Raw genomic sequence first — 25,101 nt, 5'->3', positions numbered from 1 at the left:
CAGTGGGTACGCACAGACCACAGCAGTTTTGAAACTGTAAGCCAGGATCAGGGTAAAACATGCAGCTGTGGCTGAAATACAGAATGTTATAGGCCCTCTCCAATAAAATTTAAATCACTGCTTATTCCACTCTGTCCCCTGCCTATGAGCTGTTCCCAAGGTTTTTTCCAAGGCTGGAGTCCTGGACAGTAAGAAGGAATGGGAGAAAATACTGAGGTCAGCATGTAGGGCTGTGGCTGAGACTTGATATGCCTCTCCCCACCCCCACTTATTCTGTAGAAAAGAATTTGCTCTCCCTCCCCTTGATGGGCTGTTGGGATGAAGGCAGGGTAAAGACAAAGGGAGGAAAACACTCAGCACATTCTTTCTCCTGCTTTGATCTGAAGTGTAGCTGCAGCCAAAGGGCACAGAAGTGGGGGAGAAAATATGGGGGATAGGAAAGCAAGGGAGCATAATCCAGTTGAGAAAGGAAGAGCGTTCTTCCACTGCCCTGTGTCCAAAAATCTGTTGAGAGCTTTAGTCCCGGAACCGCAAAAAAGAGTGCGAAGGAATGGGAAGCGTATATGGGTTTGTGGGGGAGGCAGCCACAGACAGGATGGAGATCTAAGGATCCCTGGGATCCCCGAGCTGACTCTGAGAGCATTAGTTGGGGGACTGGATGAGAAGTCACAGCAGACATGTGGATTTTTTGAGGGGTTATGGAGCCAGGAACAGTGAGGTCTTCACCGAAGGAGTGACCACTTGATCTGTTCTTTGGCTGACTGCAGCACCTGAGACTCAGTCTTCTCTGTAAGGGGGACATCTCCCCTTAGTGCCACCCGCTGTGCCACTTGCTGGGGATTGTTCTCTAGGATCACCCCTCAATCTACGATTTCATCCACAACCAAGAAGAACCCCTCCATGTTCTTCAGCAGAGCTCACTTTTCTACATTTTTCCTCAGCATCTCGCTCAGTGAGTCGAAGAAGAGGCAGTTCAGAATAGCCATGAGCATCATCTCATTTTCGTATGAGCTGCCAATCGTATAGAAATAGAGATCGATAACTGCTTTTGCATACCACTGTCAGGCCTCCCAAGAGGGCAGTTTCAGTGTCAGTCTGACAGGTCTTGTTGAAAGTGTTCTTCTCAAAGGCCTTTTGCTCCTTGACACCGAGGTAGCTGTCATCACAGTACTTGGAAAAAATCTATCTCCATCATTGTCCAGAGTCAGAATGGCTTTGACAGTGTACAAGGAGGGGTCCGAAATCAGTGCATCTATCTTGCCCCATAGCTGGTACCGATGTCTTCTGTACATTTAATTGAAGAGTTAGGTTTTCTTTTTTTCTATCTTCTGTTGATTAGTTTAGAACACACTTCTAATTGTATGAATTTATCTTTTCTTTGTTTTCTGATAACTTTGTTAACCTGACCTAAACTAAGGAGAGGGCACATGAAACAGCTATACAGATCATTAATGCAAATCCATTTCAGTTGTTTGATATGAACTCAGAGCTTAGTCTTTATTTACTTGTGATACATTAAATCTCCTTTTGTCTTCCACCTTAAGAAAGTGATGAAGTATAAAACTTGACATTTGTGGAGTATGAATGTTGCCCTCGGAGAGTCACCATTTTAGTAAAGTGGATTAACTTTGGCATTTTCTAGAGCTGTTTCTACTCAAAATGTTAATGTTGATTAAAATGGAATCATTAAATCGTTTTATGGAAAAAATTATTTACCCTTTTCCATTGTTTTTGTTTTCATTTTAGCCAAGATACTTGCTGAAGTTCGAACAAATTTACCTCTCCAAGCCTACCCATTGGGAAAGAGATGGTGCTCCATCACCGATGATGCCAAATGAGGCCAGATTAAGAAATCTCACGTAAGAAAAATATTTCTTTTCCAGCAGCTGATATTGAAATAAGATTCAGAAAATAAAATTTTAGCCAGTTGAGAGTTTTAGTAATCACCTTAGTATTCACTTGTGATCTACTTTTATTTTCAAAGGTACTCTGCTCCACTTTATGTTGATATAACAAAAACAGTCATTAAAGAAGGCGAAGAACAACTTCAGACACAGCATCAGAAAACTTTTATAGGAAAAATTCCAATTATGTTGCGTTCAACTTACTGCCTATTGAATGGCTTAACAGATCGTGATCTTTGTGAGTTAAATGAATGCCCCTTGGATCCTGGTGGCTACTTCATTATTAATGGATCCGAAAAGGTATAGTAGCATTATTTTTTTTAATTACCAAATGATGATTAAGATTTAAATCATGAAAGTTGAAATCAAAAAGTAAACTTTTGTATAATCTGGAAGTAGCAGTTGAATTATTAAGGAGGTGACAGCCGAATTTATATTAAACCAAAACCTTGTTTAGTTATATATATTGGGTTGGTCAACCCAATAATATACACTAGAAATTTGGTCAGTTTGAGCTTATATGTTTTGGTGAAGTGTTTATGCAAAATGGAGTTTGTAAAGTTCAAGAATTGATGTTTCAGTGAGCCTATACAGTCAGACTAAATAAAGATGTAGCTTTCACTGTTCTTTCTAATTCAAAGATCTTGTTGGTTTTATGGCTGTAATTTTATTGTCCATATAGGTTCTGATTGCTCAAGAGAAAATGGCAACAAACACAGTCTATGTGTTTGCCAAAAAGGATTCTAAATATGCCTACACAGGAGAGTGTAGATCATGTCTGGAGAATTCTTCTCGACCCACCAGTACTATCTGGGTTAGCATGCTGGCAAGAGGAGGACAGGTATGGACTATTATATGCCATTTGGGTTTATTCCTTTTGGTCTAGTTTTGTAAGTTACCAGGCTGCATGTTTAGTCAGAAAGTTTTTCTGGAGCATATTATCAGTGTTGTATGGTAGGCATTTTATTATTTACTTACTACTGTGTAATAAATCACTCCAGTAGCAACATTTATCATCTCACAGTGTCTGGATGTGGATTAGCTGGGTCCTCTGGTTACAGGGCTGCAAACAAAGTGCTTGGGCTGCAGTCATCATCATAAGGCTTATTTGCATGGCTGTTGGCAAGATCCAGTTCCTTGCTGCACGGCTCCCCTCCATACAGCCCCTGACAATATGGCAGCCTGCTTGTCAGAGAGAGTAATTGAGCAGAGCCGTAGAGCATATGAGCAAGATGGAAATCACCATCTTTTACACCTTAATCTTGGAAGCAACATCCTATCATTTTTGCCATGTTCTTTTTGTTAGATACAAGTCAGTAGTACATCTAGTCTATACTCAGGGGGGGACTACACAAGGCAGTAGTAGTAGGCAGGGATCATTAGGCACCATCTTAGAAGCCACCTACCATAGGCTTGTTACTTACAATAATGTAATCTAATAATAGCATTTCTTGACTGTTTGCTATGTGCCAGTTATGTTACTCAGATTGCTTGATTTAATCTTTGCAACTATACTGGAGATTTGTTGTAATTAACTATTTAATTTCATGTACATTTTTATTTGTAAAATTTTTTTAAATAAGTCATATACACATTAAATAGTTCAAAAAAGTACAAAAAAGCGTACACTATAAAAATTAGTCTTCCTTTGACCCCCAGATCTCTTCTCTAAGAAGCAGCTGATTTGATAATTTCTCATGAATCCATCCAGAAATAGTCTTAATTAAAAAATGCAAATGGGGGCTTTCCTGGTTTTACAGTGGTTAAGATTTCGCCTGCCAGTGCAGGGGACACGGGTTCGATCCCTGGCCTGGGAAGATCCCACATGCCGCAGAGCAATTAAGCCCATATGCCACAACTACTGAGCCCATGCACCACAACTACTGAGCCTGCATGCCGCAACTACTGAGCCTGCATGCTGCAACTACTGAACCCTGCATGCCTAGAGCCCGTGCTCTGCCACAAGAGAAGGCACTGCAATGAGAAGCCCGTGCACCACAACAGAGTAGCCCCCACTCACAACTAGAGAAAGCCCACTTGAAGCAACGAAAACCCAATGCAGCCAAAAATAAATTTAAAAAAAAAATAAAAAAACCAAATGGGAGCATACTATGCACACTGTTTGAACATTGCTGATACCTTTTAAAAACAGATTTAGATCAGCAGTTGATCATTGTTTCTAAGTTGATATTCCATGCGTAGATACAGCATAATTTATTGAGCCATTTCCCTTGTGATGGATGTTTAGGTTTCCAGTTTTGTGCTCTATTATAAACAGTTCTGCAGAGTTGAATGTCACTTTAATAAGTTTTATAAAGAAGAACTTGAACATTAGAGAGGTTTAAGTGCCTGAAGTTAAAATCCTGTGTGGAATAGGTGTTTTAAAGAATTAAAATGGTTTTTACTTGTGATTGGGGGTAGAATGGGGCCCAAGTACAAGTGTTTGGAAAAGATCCCCAGGTGATTGTGATGTGCATTCTTTGTTGATAAGCATTGGCCTGGATTATGAAGGGCAAAAGAAAGGAAAATCATCTAGATTTAGTGATAAGTTTGATATGAGGATGAATCAGTTAAGATTCTTTGGTTCTTTCCAGAATTTTCATTTAATCAATTTAGGAATCGGGCCTAAATTGCTGTTGGTGCCCATGTTGCTGTTGTTTTTAATTCCCCAGAGTACTCTAATGCGAAGCCAGAGTTGAAAATCACTGAGCAAATACACAAGGTCTTTGTCTTATAATCATGGGAAATAAAATTAAAAGGATAATATTTTAAAGGGAATGAAGTGAACAATCAAGGTGTATGGTCTTTATTTTGTTGAAATTCAGTATACATGTATATTTCTGTGTAGGTTTTTTGTTTTTTTTTTTGTTTTGACCTTGCCACTCAGCTTGCGGGATCTTAGTTCCACGACCAGGGATTGAAACCAGGCCTTGGCAGTGAAAGTGTTGAGTCCTAACCACTGTACCACCAGGGAACTCCCTCTGTGTAGTCTTTTTAATTTTTTTTAATTCACAAACAGTTGTTCATAGTGATTCTGTCAACTTGGACGTTGTGGCTAAAAGATGTAGCCAACTGCCCATTCCCATACTCTGTGTGCTTTCGGAGTGCTTTGTAGTCAACCCTGGCTAAGTATGGGACAGTTGGTATCTCACAACTCCTTGTATCCACCAGGCTTTGTGTAATCATTGCCAAGGGCTTCATTGTCATGTCCATTAGTGCCCACAGTAGCTATTTTAAAACAATCTGAAACCTTCCCTCACCTTTCCAACTTTAGAAATTACTTGCCTTGGGCCTTGAGGCTTGCTGGCAATGGAGTGAAATTAGGATTCTCAGCCACTGAATTTCCTGTATTTATTAGGCTCCTAAAGTGTGTGCACCCAAAAAGATGACTAGTCTGCCTGAGCTGCCAACATTGTGATTATAAGTATCAGCAGCATGTGGGCAGCCGCGAAAAAAAAAAATTCTATCTTTCTCTCCTGAGGTTCTAGATAAAATAGAGAACGTCCAAGAATTGATTTGTAGAAAGAACCTAGTGAGTTCATTTTTAGACAAAAGGTTTGGAGGGGGCGTGATGCATGGTGTAGGCATTCTTTTTTAATGTTTTGTGTATTCTGAAAAAGGTCTATGATGAAACAAATGGAATAATTGAAAACTAAGTTGAAACAGCCAAATGGCAGTTGGGATGGGAGGGTTGAGAGTACAGGAAAAAGGTCAAGATGAAGATTCACCTGTCCTTTATGTAAAGTTGTTACTGAACATCCGTGAGATAGGTTAAGGTTTCTAAGGAAGGAGGCCTGAAGTAGGAGGAGGAAGACAACAGAAACTTATTAGATGGACCATGATAATGTAGGGTTATGAAGCCAAGAGAAGATAGACTTTGATATTGAAGGAAAGAAATTTGATTAAAATTGAGAAACCAGGTGTTTGTATGCCAGTGTAGTAACTTTTATTTCACTTCTGTGTTGCAATTAAAGAGGGAGAAATTGGAAGAGAATCTTATGTGAGAGAGGCTGTTTGTTGATTTTGAAATGTTATTCATATTTGGAGATATGTCACAGACCAACTCTGAGTTAGTATTTATTTTTCATTCTGTGCTTAGCTTTTTTCCACATTTGTCTAGCTATATTCTCTCTTATTTTCCCCTCATCTATTTCTTTCTTCCAAAATTTTTAATTGTTTTGGTTGGGGGAAAGGACGAGGGGGGTCTGTGTTCATACCTGCAGCCAAAGGTCATTTCCAAATACAGTCTGGGGCAGTTCTAGAGGATCCTGGCAGACAGAGAGTAGAGAATGGAAGTCCTCTCAGGTTCAGATGACCAGTCTATCCATCAAATAAGTAAACCTCTTGCAGTGGTTTTTGAAAAGCAGCCATAGGATGTTCCTTAGAATATGAAAGGCATGCCTCTTTTGAAACACCTACAATGAACATGTATGTAAAATGGTTCTTTTGATGTTTATATATGGCTATAACGTCTGTATTCTCATATTCTAATGATTTTTTATTTTTCTAGGGTGCAAAAAAGAGTGCTATTGGTCAGCGCATTGTGGCAACCCTACCATATATCAAGCAGGAAGTTCCCATCATTATTGTGTTCAGAGCATTAGGTTTTGTGTCTGACAGAGATATTTTAGAGCATATTATTTATGATTTTGAAGATCCAGAGATGATGGAAATGGTAATGTGCAAGCAAAATGTATTCATAGTATTTTTCAAGAGGTTTAAAGTTACTGTTGCTAATCCAAAAACATAGTAGAAAGCTGCTCTGAAGATCAGTTTAGCTGTTGCAAACCCCATGCTGTTTACTGTGTAGTGAAAGCCTTCAGCCCTGCCTTGGCTTCTTTCTTATTTTGTTTTTTAAAGGCATATAAATACCAGAATTTAGTGAATTAATTTTCTGTTTTACCTTTTTTTTTTAACACCTTTATTGGAGTATAATTGCTTTACAATGGTGTGTTAGTTTCTGCTTTATAACAAAGTGAATCAGTTATACATATACATACATCCCCATATCTCTTCCCTCTTGCATCTCCCTCCCTCTGACCCTCCCTATCCCACTCCTCTAGGTGATCACGAAGCAACGAGCTGATTTCTCTGTGGTATGTGGCTGCTTCCCACTAGCTCTCTGTTTTACATTTGGTAGTGTATATATGTCCATTTGGCTTCTTTCTTGACAATTCTCTGTAAAATCGACATGAAAACTAGAGGCAGTCAGAGTTCATTGACAGCAGCAAGAAGAAACAGTAGTAAGGAAAATCGTAAAAGGATACTAGTCTGATGCAGTGTAGTAAAAAGGGAAAATGTAGTTGATACCTTCTTTTTTTTAAACAACTTTTTATTTTGAAATCATTTCAAACTTACAGAAAAGTTGCAAACAGCTCCTGTATACTCTACACCTATTTTCAGCAGTTGTTACCTTTGCCGCATTTGCTTTAGGATTCTCTTTATCTATATATACACATTGTTTTTTTCGGGATCATTTGAGAGTAAGTTTTAGGCATCATGCCCTTTTACTCCTAAATACTTCAGTGTATATTTCCTAAGAATCAGGATATTTACTCACATAATCATAGTATTACAATTTTTAAAATTGGTACTTCAGTGCAGTACGTACTGTTAACTTGGAGATCTTATTTAGGTTTATGTCAGTGGTCCTGATCATGTCCTAATGGCATTTCTTTTTTTTCCTGGTTCAAAATCCAATCTAGGATAATGTATTACATGTTGTTTTTATGTCTCTTTAGTCTCTTTTAATCTTCCCTTGTCTTTTTCCTTAGTGTTTCATGACACTGAAGTTTTTGGATAGGATAGGCCATTTATTTTGTAGAATATCCTTCAATTTGGGTTTTTCTGATATTGCCTCATGATTAGATTCAATTCATGCATTTTCTGGCAGGACAAATACAGAGATCATATTGTGTGCTTTCCAGGGCATCACATCAGGAGTCACATGATTTTATTGTGTCCCATTATTGGTAATGTTAATTTCACAGTGCCGTATGTTAGGTTCCGCCACTGTAAAGTTATTATTTTTGTGGGAAGGATTGTTGAGTCTAGAGAAATATGCATTTCCTTATCAATCTTTTCCATTGATGATCCTTGGCTAAGGAGTAGTTGATATTCTTAAAGTTGTCCTGAATCATCCAGAGTCTTTAAGACTACAGAGAAATAAGGTAAAATACAGGCTAAACATCTGTCACAAAGAAGGTGGAGTATATTTTAGTTATTAGAGTATTTATTGATATGGTTACATGACAAAAATGGATTCTGGTTAGATTTTTGGCAATAGTCATATGCTTTTTTTTTTTTAAACTTAAAGGTAATAAGTATTTAGATACTTAAAAGATAACCTTTTAAACCAAGGCTGAAAACAGTATGACACATTTATTCATTTGAGACTTAGTAAATTTTAATTTGAGTGTTAAACTTCTCTAAATTGATTTTAGATATTTGAAAGGAACTTTTTAAAGCTACTGTTCATTAAAATGTAAAAAACAAACAAAACATCCCCAAGACTCACTGTGCTCTGTTATAATGGAATTATTTGTATTTTTCTGGAAAGTATAATTGTGCTGATGAGTGGATTTTTTTCAGAGGTCTCTAGATCTCTAAGGTGTCTTCAAGTTCTAAGATTTTGTGATTCCTTGAATTGCTAAAAATATTTGCATATTCAGTTAGGTTCATAGGGATATTTAACATAAATTAAGTGACAGTTGCCTTATTTTAAAGATATGAATTTGAAAATAATTTTTATTTAAATTAACTGCTAGGTTAAACCTTCTCTCGATGAAGCTTTTGTCATCCAAGAACAGAATGTCGCACTGAATTTCATTGGTTCAAGAGGGGCAAAGCCTGGTGTCACCAAAGAGAAAAGGATTAAATATGCAAAGGAAGTATTACAGAAAGAAATGCTCCCTCATGTTGGTGTCAGTGATTTTTGTGAGACCAAGAAAGCTTATTTCTTGGGGTATGTCAAATTTCATTGTTTTAAGTTCTTTGCCAAGCTGTGGTTGAGATAAAATTTTTCTTAAAGCTAAAAATGTCAAAATTGATGTTTTTAATGTATAAGTTTAAAAAAAAATCCCAAACCATGTCCTTTCTTTTTTACTTCTTTCTTTTCTTTTTTTAAAGGTACATGGTTCATAGGTTGCTGCTAGCAGCTTTGGGTAGAAGAGAATTAGATGACAGAGATCATTATGGAAACAAAAGATTGGACCTTGCTGGACCACTACTTGCATTCTTATTTAGAGGGTAAGGAATTACAGAATGATATTGTTAAAAGTAGAGAGATTTCACTTTAGATTGGTTATTGCACTTGAGATGCTAAACTATCTTGGCATCCATATTGGGTACACATGAAGTTAGCTACATTCTTTGCCACTTGCCCAGTTTAGTTCTATTGATACTTCAAATTTGAGAATTACAAGATTGTGAGGAAATTTATAACTTGTTTACATTTTCTCTACCTTTACAAAGCATTTGAGAAAGCTGAATTATTGCCTTGATTTTCTAAGTGCTGATACTGGAATTTTTATTAGTTCTGCTTTGCAGTTTATAAAAACAAAAGCTGGAAGGAAGTCTATCAAGATATTAGCAGTGGTTGTCTCAGTATTGGGGTTATATGTGATTTTTATCTTATTCTTGATATGTTTTTATATTTTTCGTATTTTCTATACTGAACATATAATACTTTTATAATGAGAAAAACTTATTTGTAAAAATAATGTAGGTAATTTAATACAGAAATAATATTAGCAATGTTTTGTACGTGTTCTGTTATTTATCATGTTGTATATTAGTGTTTTTCAACCTCGTTTTGTTATTGCCCCACTAAGGGGCCTCTTTTGACTATTTTTCTCTATTTGCTTTGCTTGTATATGTTTATGTACCATATGTACGTCTTTGCTTTTTATATAAAAAGTAATAACACTTCCCTCCCTCTACCTCAACCACTTTTCGCCCCCTTGTGGGCAATATTGTCCTTGTTAAGGATGCATATTGTAGACCTTTACATGTTTAAAACATTTTATTGGGCAGAATGTTTAAGAATTTGCTTAAAGAAGTACGGATCTATGCCCAGAAGTTCATTGATCGAGGAAAGGATTTTAACTTGGAGTTGGCAATTAAAACAAGGATTATATCTGATGGCCTAAAATATTCTTTAGCTACTGGGAACTGGGGTGACCAAAAGAAAGCTCATCAAGCCAGAGCTGGAGTATCTCAGGTAAGGATGTTAACTGTGACTACAGGTTTGATAAGAAAATGTTATGGGACTAATAGAATCTTTCATTCACTGAATGTAAATTGTTTTGCCTTTTTTTTTTCTTGGTCAGATATAAAAGTACTTGGGGACTTTTGAATTATGAAAGTGAAATTTTTCTTAAATTAGCTGTTAGCATTACTAAGAGATTTAAAAGTTTTGACTTGCATCAAGATATTTAATGAATTCGAGTAGCTTCTTGGGAGATGGAACAGTCCATGTTTGTGAAATTTTTGGTTTTTTTAAATGCCTTAAATATTCTTGAATTAATTAATTTATTTATTTATTTTTGGCTACATTGGGTTTTCGTTGCTGTGCACGGGCTTTTCTCTTTAGTTGCTGTGAGCGGGGGCTACTCTTCGTGCGGCGCGTGGGCTTCTCGTTGCATTGGCTTCTCTTGTTGCGGAGCACAGGCTCTAGGTGCGTGGGCTTCAGTAGTTGTGGCACGCAGGCTCAGTAGTTGTGGCTCACAAGCTCTAGAGCGCAGGCTCAGTAGTTGTGGTGCACAGGCTTAGTTGCTCTGTGGCATGTGGGATCCTCCCGGACCAGGGATTGAACCCATGTCCTCTGCATTGGCAGGTGGACTCCCAACCACTGTGCCACCAAGGAAGTCCCAGTTTTTCTGTCTTAAAAGCTCTGTATTAGAAGCTGATACCCAGAGAATAAATAGGCATCTGCTTCCTTTTTTGCAAAATGTAATACTTCTAACAGTGATTTCTCTATGTTGGGCTGTTGTTATGTACAGTGATTGGAATAGCTACTCTCAGGAGGAGTAATGGGGGAAACCTTTTACAAAAATGTTTCACTAGGTATTTTTTATTTATTTTTTGTATTTTCTTATAAGATTGAAAATTTATAGTGTATATGTCTAGTTTTATGGAGGGGATCTCCCCCTCTTTTTTTTTTTTTTTTTAAACTAGCCTATACCAGCATCACCTTATTAATTTGGCATTCAGACACCAACTTTAAGCTCCTGATTCCTAGAAACCTAGATGCCTTAAGAAATTCTGGAAGGATGCTTAGAGTCCAGTTAAATTTCTAGTTCCTTTTAGTTTAGTAAGGATTTGTTGAGTCTACTTGGTGTTTGTGATGCTGGGTTCACAGAGTTGAATGAGACGCTCTTCCAGCCCTCGAGCTTACCATCTATTAGAGGAAACATTCGTCCATGTACAGCTCATTCTGCCTTGAGCTGAATTATGATAAACGCCATCCTGCCAATTCAGTTCAGTGTGTGTACTGGGACTTAAGATGTGCCAGGCACTCTGTCACACATTGGAGATACAGAAATGAATAAAACATGATCCTTGATCTTCAGTAGTTCACAGTCTATACTCATAGATGTAAACAGATATTACAACATGATACAGTGAGTATTAAATGAGAGCTGTGCACACCTGCTCTGTGGGAATGCTGGAGAAAGGCATTTAGCACTGGCTGAAAGGGTGAAAAGAAGCGTTTTCTTTAGGAGGTGACAGTTGAGCTGATTCTTGAAGGGTTGTTGGGAAAGAGCCCAAGTCTTGGAGGAGGGTAGAACCAATAGCTCACAGGAAAACTGGAGAAAACTTAATATCCTGAACAAAGGGACAGGGAGAAAAGAGCATGTGTATGTGGAAGGAGCTAGAGCATTCTTGGGTTTTCAAATCAAAGCGGGAGAGTTAGGAAGATGGAGTTGGAGTGGAGAGCTGGAACACCTCATAGAGGGGAGTGACATGTTCATTTTTGCTTTTTAGGTAGATTCACAGTAATTGGCAGTGTGGAGAAAGATTTGAGAAGGGCAGAGTTGGTGGCAGAAAGATTGTTGCAACAGCCTTAGTGAGAAATAATTAGGGCCTGCACTAGAGCAGTTTTGTAGAGGTGGAGAGTGGAGTCAAATTTGAGAAATATTTACGAAGTAAGTTTTGTAAGACTTTGTGACCGATTAGTTGAATGATGGAAAACTCCACAGAGTAGAGAGAAGAGAACAGTTCTTCCTGGAGGTGGGTCGTATGTCTTCTATGGAAGTGGTAACATTTCACCAGACAGAGCAGAATGGGGTAGTACATTCCATTCTGTAGCAGTAGCGTGGTCAGAGTTGTGGAGGTGAGAGGGTGTTTGGCAATGTGAATGGAGTACAGGAGTTCTGGAGACTGCTGGTAGGGGAAGGTCATCTGGGGCTTCATTGAGAAGAGCTTCAGAGTCATGCTGCTCTAGTTGGCGGGGAACTGTTTAATATTTTTTAATTCAGTGAGTGATGTGAACTTATCTATATCTGTGTTTTAATAATTCTGGTAACTGAGGAGAGTAGATTGGAGAGGACATTACAGGAACTTATGAGCTGATGGCAATAGTATAGGTAAGAGGTAAGGGGCTGGTTTATTGCTGTGACATTGGGAATGGTTTTTTGAGAAAGTTTGAAAATAGAGTTGACAGGATATGTTTATTGTTTATTATATGTGAAAGGAGGAAGTCAGAGACAAAAATATCTTGAGATTTCTAGATTGGGAGATAAAGGGAAGGGTGATGCCATTAACAATGACAGGAGACTTAGGAAGAAGAAGGAGGATGGGTTGTTGTAGGGCTGGGGAATGTGGTGATTTTGTTATTAGGTACATTGAGCTTGTGTTGCTTGCTTTATATCCCTCTAAATATTATCTTACTTACAAGTATTACCTTGCTTAGTGTTCTGTAAGTGTTGAATCTCTGTGTTGGATTCAGAGGCCTCAGCCTGGGAAAAGTTCTCGGATGGATTAGTGATGTCTGCTGTGATCAAAGGAATGTGAGTTGGTAGCGTATAAGACTTACTGAGTGCCTAATGTATGCCAAGTGTACTGTTCTAGGTACAGGGATACAACAGAGAACAAAATAAACAAATAAAAATTCCCCACCCTTGTGGAACTAACATCCTAGTGGTTGGAGATAGACCGTAAACAAAACATTTATGTGGTATGTTAGAACTGTATGTCATATATTTGCCATTGCTGCTGTAAGGGTCAGTTAAGTTACAGGGGTGAATAAGATTATCCAGGGCAGGATGGAGAAAGGAGGGAGGGATGTGGACAGTTGGACACTGAGTGGATTATATGTAAAAATATGACTTTGCCTGATTCTAGTATTTGCCAAAAACGTGATAGTGTGAGTAACCAAAATGCCCAAACTTTAAAGATTTGCTATTGTTTTCTAGGTATTAAACCGCCTAACTTTTGCATCTACTCTTTCTCACCTGCGTCGTTTAAATTCTCCCATTGGTAGAGATGGCAAGCTAGCAAAACCAAGACAGTTGCATAATACGTTGTGGGGAATGGTGTGTCCTGCTGAGACTCCAGAGGTAATGCATTAGAATTTATGTTCAAGACAGAAAGTCCAACAGTAATCATGTAGGGTATAATTACTTTTATAAGAAATTTTTTGTTACTTATAATTACTTATAATTTTATTTAACTATGTAGTATAGTTTAGAACTAAGATATTATAATTTTGTTCTTAGGAAGTAAGAGTACATTCTGAAATCAAATTGGAGGAAAATGTTTGTGGAAAAGAATTTGGATAGGCATGTTAAATCAGTATGAGTAATATGTACTTTATTTATTCCAAGGGCCATGCTGTAGGACTTGTGAAGAATTTAGCTCTGATGGCTTATATTTCAGTTGGATCTCAGCCTTCTCCAATTCTGGAATTTTTAGAAGAATGGAGTATGGAAAATTTAGAAGAAATTTCTCCTGCAGCTATTGCTGAGTGTGTATAAATACAATTTTAAAAAAAACTTGTTAATCTTCGGTTATAACTTATTAGAGGGTTACTAAGTGCAGAATGCTTTTGGTTTTGCATTTTAGTGCAACCAAGATTTTTGTTAATGGCTGCTGGGTTGGAATACATAAAGATCCTGAACAACTTATGAACACTCTACGGAAATTGAGGCGTCAGATGGACATCATTGTGTCTGAAGTAAGAGTCCTTAATTAATTAAGAGGACATGATCTCTGGGATTTCCAAACGAGGCATAAAGACTGGTGAAAGTTATCTTTGCATTGGTATCTTTCTTGAACTGGTTTCCTTTGAATTGTAAAGTACATTTTCAAAATTCTAGATGATGTTTTGAGCTAGATTTAATTATAAGGTATTGTTTGCTTTAATGCCTTAGATATACGCATCTAAAATTTTGACATGTAATTTGTTATTAAATTATATTTTGGAATTCAAATTACATTTTGAAGTAAATTCTTCTGAGAATATTTTTGTAAAGCTGACTACAGTGCTTTTAAAAAGCGAGTGAATATCTCTGATTTCTCCTTTGTCGGAATCCAGAGATTCATTCATGAAATGTGATACACCTCTATTAGATTCCTTTATGTTTAGGTGAATGTTGAAGAGCTCTGGGATTAGGATGGATTTTTTTTTTTTTTTTTTTAGTCATCAAAATACTGTATGAGCTTTATTCCTCCCCAAAATAGGGCTTTTGCTTTTAGTGTACTGTATTGAGGGCTGGGCTCAGGCTTTTGATTTCCCCAAATCTACACCTTTGGGTCTGTCTCGGTGAAAGTGGATTTGGAGAGAAACTGTAACACACTTAAGCTGACCTCCTGTCTATGTAGCAAAGCAGAGAATCGAGGTTTGGCTGCTCCAGGCCTTCCTCTAGCAGGCAAACCTGGATTTTGACCCAGGCGTATTCATGGCTTGAAGAAATCAGGAACAGCATGCTTCACTTGAGTGTGGCGGGCAAGGCTAAGAGAAGGCCTAAGAACCAAAATTGGTTGTGTTTTTTGTGATTGAGAACTTTGTTAATGCCAGGTGTTTCTGCTGAGAGCTGCCTTTAGGTTTTCTGTCTTCTCTAGGATAAAATTAAATTCTTCATGCTGTTTTAGGCCTCTTTACCTTTCCATGGGCCCATTCCCTCAACCTGGAATGCTTGTGCTCCTTGTCACCCATGCGTCCTCAAAAATGGGTAATAGGGAAAAGGGTGCTTATTACTTTTTTTTTAGGTAAATCTCACCAATTCTGCAAAACTCTAGTGTTAACTCTCGTCTCCTTCAGGTTATTTCACCTGACCACCCAGTTTGATTTAGATCAGAGGTTGGCAAACATTTTCTTTAAAGGACCAGGTATTAAATATTTTAGTCTTGGTTTACCTTACAGTGTCTGGTGTGTATTCAACGCTGCTGTTGTAGTAAAAAGTAGCCATAGATAATACATAAATCAGTAAAACTTTATTTAAAAAAAATAGATGGCAGGTGAGGGCAGATTTGGCCTGCAGGCTTTCGCTGAGCCCCTGATTTAGATCTGTCTCTGTGACTTATATGTGGCATATTTTCCTTAAATAACTTCTGACAGAATGCTTATACCAGATAGTAACTGTTGATTTATTTGCCTACCTCACATTCTAAACTATTAACTTCTCAGAGGAAGGGAACATGTCTTAATATGACTTTGTATTTTCAGTTCTGAGTATGGTGCCTGACATGTAGTGTCTGACACTGAGTGAGTGTTTGTTGAAACTATGAATGGACCCTATGTCCTTGGACTAGGCTCTTTAATCTCCTATTGGAGAGTGTTGTTGGGAGCTTCTTAGTGGGAAAATTGTGTATATTTTTCAGGAGTCTAGTACTTTTTCTTTTCCTTCATACTTTCTGATAATCAGAGGTCCTCATTTTACCCATTTCTAACTTTAGCCTTGTGTTGGACCTGTTAGGCTTTCCTGTCAATAGTCCTCTCAAGAACACCTATTTCCTTTGGAACACAAGATACTGTTTGGCCTTTGAGGAGACGCAGCTCAGTTTATGTCTTCCTGTTAAGACAAGAGCTGTATTCTATTAACTGTATTGTAATATTCTATATTCTATTAGGAATTCTCTAAGGATTCAAGGTAAGCATTTGAGAATGCCACGCATGGTGTTTTTGCTCATAAACAGTGTTTCAGATTGTTTTCTAAGGACAGGAAGTGGGCTAGGAATGTGGGACTTATCTTCTTCTTGGCTTTTGACTCTTTACTTTGGGAGAACTTGGTGTTTTTGATCAAGCTTTTATGATTTACTATCATTTTAAAACTGAGTAATCCAAACCTTTCCTTTCTTAAATAAACCCAATCTTTAATTTCTTTCTTTTTTTTGGCTGCATTGAGTTGCTTGTGTGGTTTTAGTTCCCCCACCAGGGATCGAACCTGGGCCCCGGCAGTGAAATCGCAGAGTCCTAACCACTGGACCACCAAGGAATTCCCCACCCAATCTTTTCTTTAATAAAAGTATCCAGATGGTGATTTCACTTTTTAAAAGTACTTTTGTGTAGAAATACCAATCTGTTTTTCCATTTCCCAACTCATTGGCAATTCATTTCTTAGTTGACTTTTAAGATTATGTATTAGATCTAGATAATTTACTGAAGATTCTTATTTGCTTACTTCTTGACTTATTTCTTTTTATATTGGCACTTCAGATTCTGTAGTGCTTTTAATATTATGTTCTTTATTGTAAGTTTTCCCAAAATATTTTTGATGTTTTCCAGGAATATATTTTCTAGCACTATCCAGTAGAAATATAATGCAAGTTACATATGCAATTTATGTTTTTCTAGTAGTCATGTTAAAAAAGTAAAAAAAAGGGAATTCCCTGGTGGTCCAGTGGTTAGGACTCTGCGCTTTCACTGCCGAGGACGTGGGTTCAATTCCTCGTTGGGGAACTAAGATCCCGTGAGCCTTGTGGCATGGCCCCCCCCAAAAAAGAAATGGAGGAAAATAATTTCAATATGTTTTATTTGACCGGATACATCAAAAATATTACAATTTCAACATATAATCAATGGAAAATTATTAATGATAAATTTTATTTTTTTTGTACTATCTTTGAAATCCAGTGAGTAGTTTATACTTACAGCATATCTCCTTTCAGAATGGCCACATTTCAAGTGCTCAGTAGTGACATGTGGCTAATGACTGCTGTATTAGAGAGCTAGACTATAAACCATTTGTCTTATAGGTGATTGTGAGAAGTCAGGCTTATTACTGGGAAAGCCTGATCAAGGCAGAGTGATACAGGGCTGGATATTGAAAGGTTACACACGTGAAGTACATGTAATTACCAAAGAGGGAAAACAAGAAAATAAGAAATATACTAGTATTTGTCATATCAAACATATATTTTCTTCATTTTAATTTATTTTGCATGACATTATTACCAGATATTGTTCAGCTTTATATTTACCAAGGTTAGATATTTATCCTATATAAAATTTTAAATTATACCTAGATTTTTAGTATATTGAACAATGATAAACTAAGATCTATTAATTTTATTTGATAATCTATTAATCCTGTTGTATTTTTAGCTAAGCCTTAATGATACAGAGAAAATAAAAGTTCATGAGACTGTTTTGTCTTTTTATGTATAGGTTTCTATGATCAGAGATATTCGAGAGAGGGAGATTCGGATCTATACAGATGCAGGCCGTATTTGTAGACCACTTCTGATTGTGGAAAAACAAAAGCTACTTTTGAAGAAGAGACACATTGATCAATTGAAAGAGAGAGAATATAACAACTACAGGTAAGAACATGCAGTTAGAAAAAAAGTTAGATATAATTCACATGCCCTAAAATTAAGCATTTTAAACTATGTAGTTCGGTGGGTTTTAGTATAGTCACAAGATTGTGCAACCATTACCGCTATCTAATTCCAGAATATTTTCATTGACCCGGAAAGAAACTCTGTACTCATTAGCAGTCACATTTGCTTTTTCTTAATTTTTGTTATCAAGTAAGAGACTTTTAGGGTTTTATTTAAGCGTAAAAGTCTTTGTGACATGGTAATGACTATCTCTACTACTAGTAAGAAATAACCTCTGTGCTTTCACTGCATGGGGAATGGGTTCGATCCCTGGTTGGGGAGTTAGGATCCTGCATACCGTGTGGTGCGGCCAAAAAAAAGAAAAATAACCGATGTGATATAGATAATGTATAACATAAACAATATAATAATAAATTTAATAAAAAGAATCTTTTACAATTTATTATTAGTTATATATGAATGTGTATACTTTTATTGTTAAAAATTCAAAAAATAGGTGTAATAAAAAAATATAAAAGCCCCCAATTCACACTCTCCTTTTCAGAAGTAAATACTGTTACCATTTGGGGTATTTGTTCTTCCAGACCTTATTTTTTGTTTTTATATACTCACCCTAGCCCCACAAGTAGGTTCTTTACATCAGAGCAGAGCAAAACAAACTAACAGTAGTTACAGAGCCATACTTTATGTGTATTGTTCAGTAACTTGTTTCTTTCACTGTTAACAATAGTATGCTTATTTTGGGACTCTTTCTATGTGAATGCATACAGATATAGGAATACTCTTTATTAAGTAGGAAGCCTAGTTAATTAAAATAGTTCAGGAAGTAAGGAAATTAAATGAATTCTTTTTTAGTTGGCAGGATCTTGTGGCCAGTGGGGTAGTAGAATATATTGATACTCTAGAAGAAGAAACAGTGATGCTCGCAATGACCCCAGATGATTTACAAGAGAAGGAAGTAGCTTATTGTTCCACATATACGCACTGTGAGATTCATCCATCCATGATTCTTGGTGTCTGTGCATCTATTATTCCTTTTCCTGATCATAACCAGGTTGGTAGCAGTTTTTGACTATGCTTTGTAAGGAATTGGGGGAAGCGGAATAAAAATTAGAGATTAGTCTGTAGTTTTTTCTGGAAGAAAAGCCTTTTAGTGTAAAGACGATGAACTACAGCATTTAATATGCTTATTCTTGTGTTTGACTCTTACGAGCCATAATTGATCATTCCAAATGGTTATCACTTATCTTTCGGAAAGAATAGGAACTTTACCAACCATATTTCTGATTTATGAAGTACCCTGTAAAGTCTGTTTATTTAGAAGTAATTAAATTTTCACTGATTCCGCTTTCATTTCTACCTTTAGTCCCCTAGAAACACATACCAGTCTGCTATGGGTAAGCAGGCTATGGGGGTTTATATTACCAACTTTCATGTTCGTATGGATACATTGGCCCATGTTCTCTATTATCCTCAAAAACCACTTGTGACTACACGGTCAATGGAATACCTACGATTTAGAGAGCTGCCAGCAGGTATGTTCAGTTTTGTTCTACATTTTTTAAGATCCTGCCATGCTTAAGACACTTTTGTGGGTCCTTTGGAGGGTTAATAAATGCATATGACACAGTCTCTATTCTCTTAGAATTTATAATGTGGTGGGAAAACATGAGCACAATTCAATAAAAAGGTAGATATATGTAAAGTGTTATGATGGAGGTATAGATTCCTTTGGAAGCACAGAGTGAAAGAAATGATTGATTCCTGTTGGAGTCTAGAGCCAATTTCATAGGGGAGGTAGCATTTTGGACTAGAGTAAAGTTGATGAAAGGGTATTTGAATTTGAGAGATGGTTTGAACAAGGTCCTGGGTGCATGAAGGCAACTGTCAGTATTTATGTCAGTTTAGTATGGCCTGAGTGGAAATGCATGGGAGTGATAACTTGGCCTCATAGTGTGGAGACAGCAGGTTGAATTTTATTTGGAGAATGAAGAACTATCCAGCTTTTTTTTTTTTTTTTTTTTTTTGCGGTACGCGGGCCCCTCACTGTTGCGGCCTCTCCCGTTGCGGAGCACAGGCTCCGGACGCGCAGGCTCAGTGGCCATGGCTCACGGGCCTAGCCGCTCTGCAGCATGTGGGATCCTCCTGGACCAGGGCACAAACCTGTGTCCCCTGCACCGGCAGGTGGACTCTCAACCACTGCGCCACCAGGGAAACCCTATCCAGCCTTTTTGAACAAGGAAGTGATACAGTTACAAATTTATTTTACAGTATAATTCTGGCAGTCACGTAAAGGATCGATTAGAGTCATATACGGTATTAAGTAGGGAGGTAACTTAGAGGTTCTTGTAGTGGTCTAAGTGAGAAATGGTAAGGTCCTTATTGAGACATGAAAAAGCGTAAGGGCGTGAAACACCTGTTGGAATACACTTGTTAAGATTAACACTTGATTACTTATTAGATGTAGAATGATGAAGAGAGGGGAGAAAGGAATTGGAAATATTGTTGGTGTTCTTGGCTTGGGTGATCAAGAGAGAGATACTATTAATAACATTGGGAGCATGTTAGGAGAAAGAAGAGGTTTTATTTATTTATTTTTTTAAATCAATTTTTATTGGAGTATAGTTGATTTACAATGTTGTGTTAGTTTCTGCTGTACAGCAAAGTGAGTCAGTTATACATATATCCACTCTTTTTTAGATTGAAAGAAGAGGTTTTAGACGTAGGATAATAAGTTCAGTTTTCAACATGCTGATTTTGAGTTGCTGCCAAAGCCAGTTGTCCTCATAATATCCATTATTGGTCTAGGATCTAATCCAGGATAGTGCATGTCTCTTTAGTCTCTTCAATCTGGCACAGTTCTTTAGTTTTTCCTTGTCTCTATGACCTCCACATTTTTGAAGAGTCCAGTCAAGTTACTTTATACATTGTCTCTCAATTTGGGTTTGACTATTGTTTCCCCATGATTTATATTCAGGTTATGAATTTTTGGCAGTACTAGCATAGAAGCAGTGCTGTATTCTCAGGGCATGATATCAGGAAGCACATGCTGTCTCTGTCCCATTATTAGTGATTTTAACTTTTATCATGTAATTAAGATGTTGTTTGTCAGGTTTCTCCACTTTTTATTAATTATAATTATTTTGTACTTACTAGGTAAGTAATAAGTCTTTGTGAGAAGATACTTTGAGATGATGTGAATAGCTATTCCTTGTCACACTTTCAGTCATTAATTTAGCAGGTGATTATTGCCAAACGGTGATTTTCTAATCTTATCATTCCTCCCTGTTTGATGCTGAAATTGTCCCAGATTTTCCAATGGGAGTATCTTCAAGATGACTCCTGATAGGTCCTCATTGTTCTTCAAGCACTTCCTTACATTTTGCCTCATCTTGTGCTTTTCTTCCCCTAAATTTGGACTTTGCCATTTCTCCTTTTAGGATAAAAGAATAGTGTGTAGAGACCAAAATCTGGGTGCTAGGTGTCCTCCTTGCTATTATAATGTTATCATTTCTAGGTCCTCTCGGCTGTTGGAACTAGGAAAATATATGTATGCATATACCCCTCCCCACCTTTATCTATTTTTATATCTCTATATACTAAAGAACCATGAGTTCATATCAATACCATATCTCCCATCCCAGTACAACATCATAGTGTTTATTTTAGAATTCCATTCTCTGACAGTGACAAACCTGGCTCCCGTTGTCCTCAGTATATTTAGTTATTTGCTCAATCTATTGATGTAACCAGTCTCCTGACCATCATGGCTGAATTATTAGCTCTGGCCCTGCCTAACCTGCCAGCTGCATTGGCCAAATTCTAAGGGGCTTAGGAGCCCTACGGAGAAGGGGCTAATAGGGTTATCTTAAGGAATGTCTTTGGATTAGTATCATTCCTATTTCTGTAGAGTACTGTTTCTTTGGTTGACATCTTCTGGGAGCAAAGATCCTTGTGACAAAAGTTCACCTTGACTTAAAGTGAGTCAAGATACTTAGAGCCTCCTTACTGCTGAGCTGAGGTTTGAAGTAGGTGGGGACAGAATGGCTGAAAGGGTTTGAGCCTGGCTGACAGGTGGGTTGTAATCCTAGATTTCACATGTTTATAGTCTTTGAGATCACAGATACTTTTTTGAAGTTACTAATATTTATTGAGCAGTTCGTGTGAACCACCAGCCAAGGCACCTTACATGTTATTTCTAAGCATCATAAAAGCTTTGTGATGTTTTTTCACCTAAAAAGTGAGAATAATAATAGTACCTGCCTCATAAAGCTTTTCTGATGATTAGATGGTTAAATCCACTTAAAACTCAAGGCTTAGTGCCTAGCAGTTAATAAGGGAGAAATAAATGTTAGCTGATTAGTGATAGTGGTGGTTGTATCATCTCTGTTTTACAGATGTGGCGACAGGATCAGAAAGGTTATTTGCCCAAAGTTTATACAACTTAATTTGAAAATCCAGAATGTAAACTCTGGTCCTTTTTTTTCCCTTTTAGACCAGATGTACACCTTCCCCCCATTTCACTTTCTTGTGCTGTTTCCTCTTCACTACATTGTTTCTTGATTTGGGGCTTTTAAGCTAAGAAGAAAATATTAGACATATAATTCAGAAGTTTACTGTTTTTAGCTAAATTTAGCTGATCTTTCAGACTTGCCCAGATACCTTGGATAAAGGTTGTAGGATGGAGGGGGTTGCCTCCTGGGCTGTAGTTGATACAGCAAGTGTGGGCGATCCAAGGATTGTCACATGAGAGGAGGAAAGCCCCACAAGGGCCAAGACACTTGAGCACCTATAGGCTGTCACCTGGAGAAGAGGGAGGGCATAGGTAGCGCTGCACAGAAACATGAGGACGTGCTAGGGAAGTCTTGCCCATTCGATGTATCACAGATGTCACGTATGTCCTGCTCCTGGCTCCCTAGTAGTAGGATCATATTACATCTCCCAAGACCCTGGAATTTCTGCCAATTCCCGACTCCTTTCAGATCCCCCCCTGCCGTCAGGATCCTGCATCTTTATGTACTTTTTCTGTGTTATGCAGCTTGACTGTGTGTGAAAATTAAAATTCTTCTAGTTTTCTCAGACAATCCACACAAAAGAGTGGTGACTAGTGTGGATATTACTAAAGATTCCTTAGAGGAAATCATTTAGATTTCAGGAGTTTTCATTGCACGCCTGAGGAGAGACTATTTGACTTTTCTGATCTCTGAAAACTCTTCTTGGCTCCCTGCTATTGGGTGCTTTATCTCTGGTCCTTCCCAGGAAGGACTCAGCTTCCTTGACACTGCCTTTCCCTTGGAGGATTTCTTACTCCCCTTCCTCTCCCAGCAGAGCATTTTAGTTTTTCCTGCTCCAAATACAGGTACACAAACCCATCAGGGTGCCCAGAACAACAGATGCCCTCTTGTTACTATGATCCTTCTTTAGAGAGCAATCAAGGTTATATTTAGCACAAAGTGTTTCGTGTTATCTGTTCAACAGAGCTTGCAGTCTCAGATTCCTACAGGCTTAGGCAAGATTGGTGAGTAGGTGGAGTTGAAGAGAGGTTTGCCTTTTTGCTGGGGTTAGCCCTATTCAGCTTCAGCTGTGGTTGTGATGTGTACGTGCAGACCCAGTGATGCCAGATCTCTGACTTTTCAAGAAAAGCTTGAAATCTAAGCTTTAGAGTGAATTTATTTTTTAAAATGTTATGTTCAGTGCATTTAAAATAGCTAGTGGAAAGCTTTCTGTGGCACAGTGGGCCATAGAAATGTAGTTGTTAAGGAGGAGCAAATGTGGTAGTTGGGGAGGAGGGCCTGCTTTTTGTGTGTATCTCTTTCTACAAATCTATTCCTACCTTGGTTTGGGAATTACTGAGAATCAGAGACTTGGAGGAGTGTGTCTTTAGTGACCCAGACTCAGACCAGCAGTGCTGCCACCCCTTACCTGCACTCTGCTTATGAAAACTTTTGCATCCCTGCTGTACACATAAAAGTGTGAATGAATGGTGTGTCTCCTCTTGAAGGGTGGGTTGTGTTTTGTTTTGTTTTTTGCGGTACGCGGGCCTCTCACCGTTGTGGCCTCTCCTGTTGTGGAGCACAGGCTCCGGACGCGCAGGCTCAGTGGCCATGGCTCACGGGCCCAGCCGCTCCGCGGCATGTGGGATCCTCCCGGACCGGGGCACGAACCCGTGTACCCTGCATCGGCAGGCGGACTCTCAACCACTGCGCCACCAGGGAAGCCCGGTGGGTTGTGTTTTGAAAGTTGAATTTAGCTTTAAGGAAGCAAATATAAACAGTTTATTCAGAACTTAGATAACCAAAACATTCAGTCATCCAGATTTTGGTTCCTTTGTATTCTGTAGTCATAGTTTTTACTCCACATTTGAAATATTTAGGTCAAGGTATTATGTTACTGTAGCTTTAGAGTTGAGTGTGTTTCAATTTTTGGAAAATCTGATGGTTCACATATATATGAATTATGTTCATTGAAACCCCACTCAGGGACTTCCCTGGAGGTCCAGTGGTAAAGAAACCACCCTGCAATGCAGGGGACTCGGGGTCGATCCCTGGTCAGGGAACTAAGATCCCAAATGCTGCGGGGCAGCTAAGCCTGCGTGCCATATCTGCTGAGCTCGCACGCCTCAACTAGAGCCCACGTGCTGCAAAACTACAGAGCCCATGCGTTCTGGAGCCCATGCGCCACAACTACAGAGCCCACGTGCCCTGGAGCCTGTGCGCCACAACTAGAGAAGAGAAAACCACGCCACAACTAGAGAAGCCCCCGCGCTGCAACGGAAGATCCCGCATGCTGCAACTAAGACCTGATGTAGCCAAAAATAAAATAAAAAAATAATAAATAAATCTTAAAAAAAAAGAAACCCCACTCACATTCAACAATCATTTCTTATATTGCAATCTACTAGTTTATAGAGTTTTCAGCTTTTTTTCTTCTTTAATACTTGTTACTTTATTTAAATATAATTTTAATTTTATATTGTAGTTGATTTACAATATTGTGTTATTTTTAGGGGGTACAGCAAAGTGATTCAGTTATACATATATACATATCCGTTCTTTTTCAGATTCTTTTCCCATATAGGTTATTACAGAATATTGAGTAGAGTTCCCTGTGCTATACAGTAGATCCTTGTTGATCCCAAACTCCTAATTTATCCCTCCCCCCCACCCTTCCCCTTTGGTAACCATAAGTTCGTTTTCGAAGTCTGTGAATCTGTTTCTGATTTGCAAAAAAGTTCATTTGTATCATTTTTTTAGATTCCACATATATTCCAAATATCATACGTGTCTTTCTCTTTCTTACTTCACTTAGTATGATAATCTCTAGGTCCATCCATGTTGCTGCAAATGGCATTATTTCATTCTTTTTTATGGCCAAGTAACATTCCATTGTATACCATTGTATACCATTGTAT

At 37.9% G+C, this 25,101-nt stretch overlaps 1 protein-coding gene and 1 pseudogene across 1 annotated transcript in view; one reads left to right on the top strand and one right to left on the bottom strand.

The window, feature by feature from the left end:
• POLR2B (RNA polymerase II subunit B) overlaps nt 1–25,101 on the top strand; it is a 44,905-nt gene that overhangs the window by 8,523 nt on the left and 11,281 nt on the right. Inside the window, exons 4-16 of the mRNA XM_060148106.1 lie at nt 1,747–1,859; nt 1,985–2,204; nt 2,587–2,745; nt 6,415–6,579; nt 8,672–8,868; nt 9,033–9,152; nt 9,939–10,125; nt 13,322–13,465; nt 13,733–13,872; nt 13,971–14,082; nt 17,515–17,669; nt 18,546–18,744; nt 19,057–19,225. Of these exons, the coding sequence (XP_060004089.1) occupies nt 1,747–1,859; nt 1,985–2,204; nt 2,587–2,745; nt 6,415–6,579; nt 8,672–8,868; nt 9,033–9,152; nt 9,939–10,125; nt 13,322–13,465; nt 13,733–13,872; nt 13,971–14,082; nt 17,515–17,669; nt 18,546–18,744; nt 19,057–19,225 (2,080 nt within the window). The remainder of the gene's footprint in view (nt 1–1,746; nt 1,860–1,984; nt 2,205–2,586; nt 2,746–6,414; nt 6,580–8,671; nt 8,869–9,032; nt 9,153–9,938; nt 10,126–13,321; nt 13,466–13,732; nt 13,873–13,970; nt 14,083–17,514; nt 17,670–18,545; nt 18,745–19,056; nt 19,226–25,101) is intronic.
• Nucleotides 723–1,292, bottom strand: LOC132519563 (coatomer subunit zeta-1-like; annotated as a pseudogene).

Source organism: Lagenorhynchus albirostris, chromosome 4 (assembly GCF_949774975.1).
Source record: "Lagenorhynchus albirostris chromosome 4, mLagAlb1.1, whole genome shotgun sequence".
NCBI classification, from domain to species: domain Eukaryota; kingdom Metazoa; phylum Chordata; class Mammalia; order Artiodactyla; family Delphinidae; genus Lagenorhynchus; species Lagenorhynchus albirostris.
Note: the sequence above shows the minus strand (reverse complement) of the source record. Positions and strands in the feature narration are given on the sequence as shown.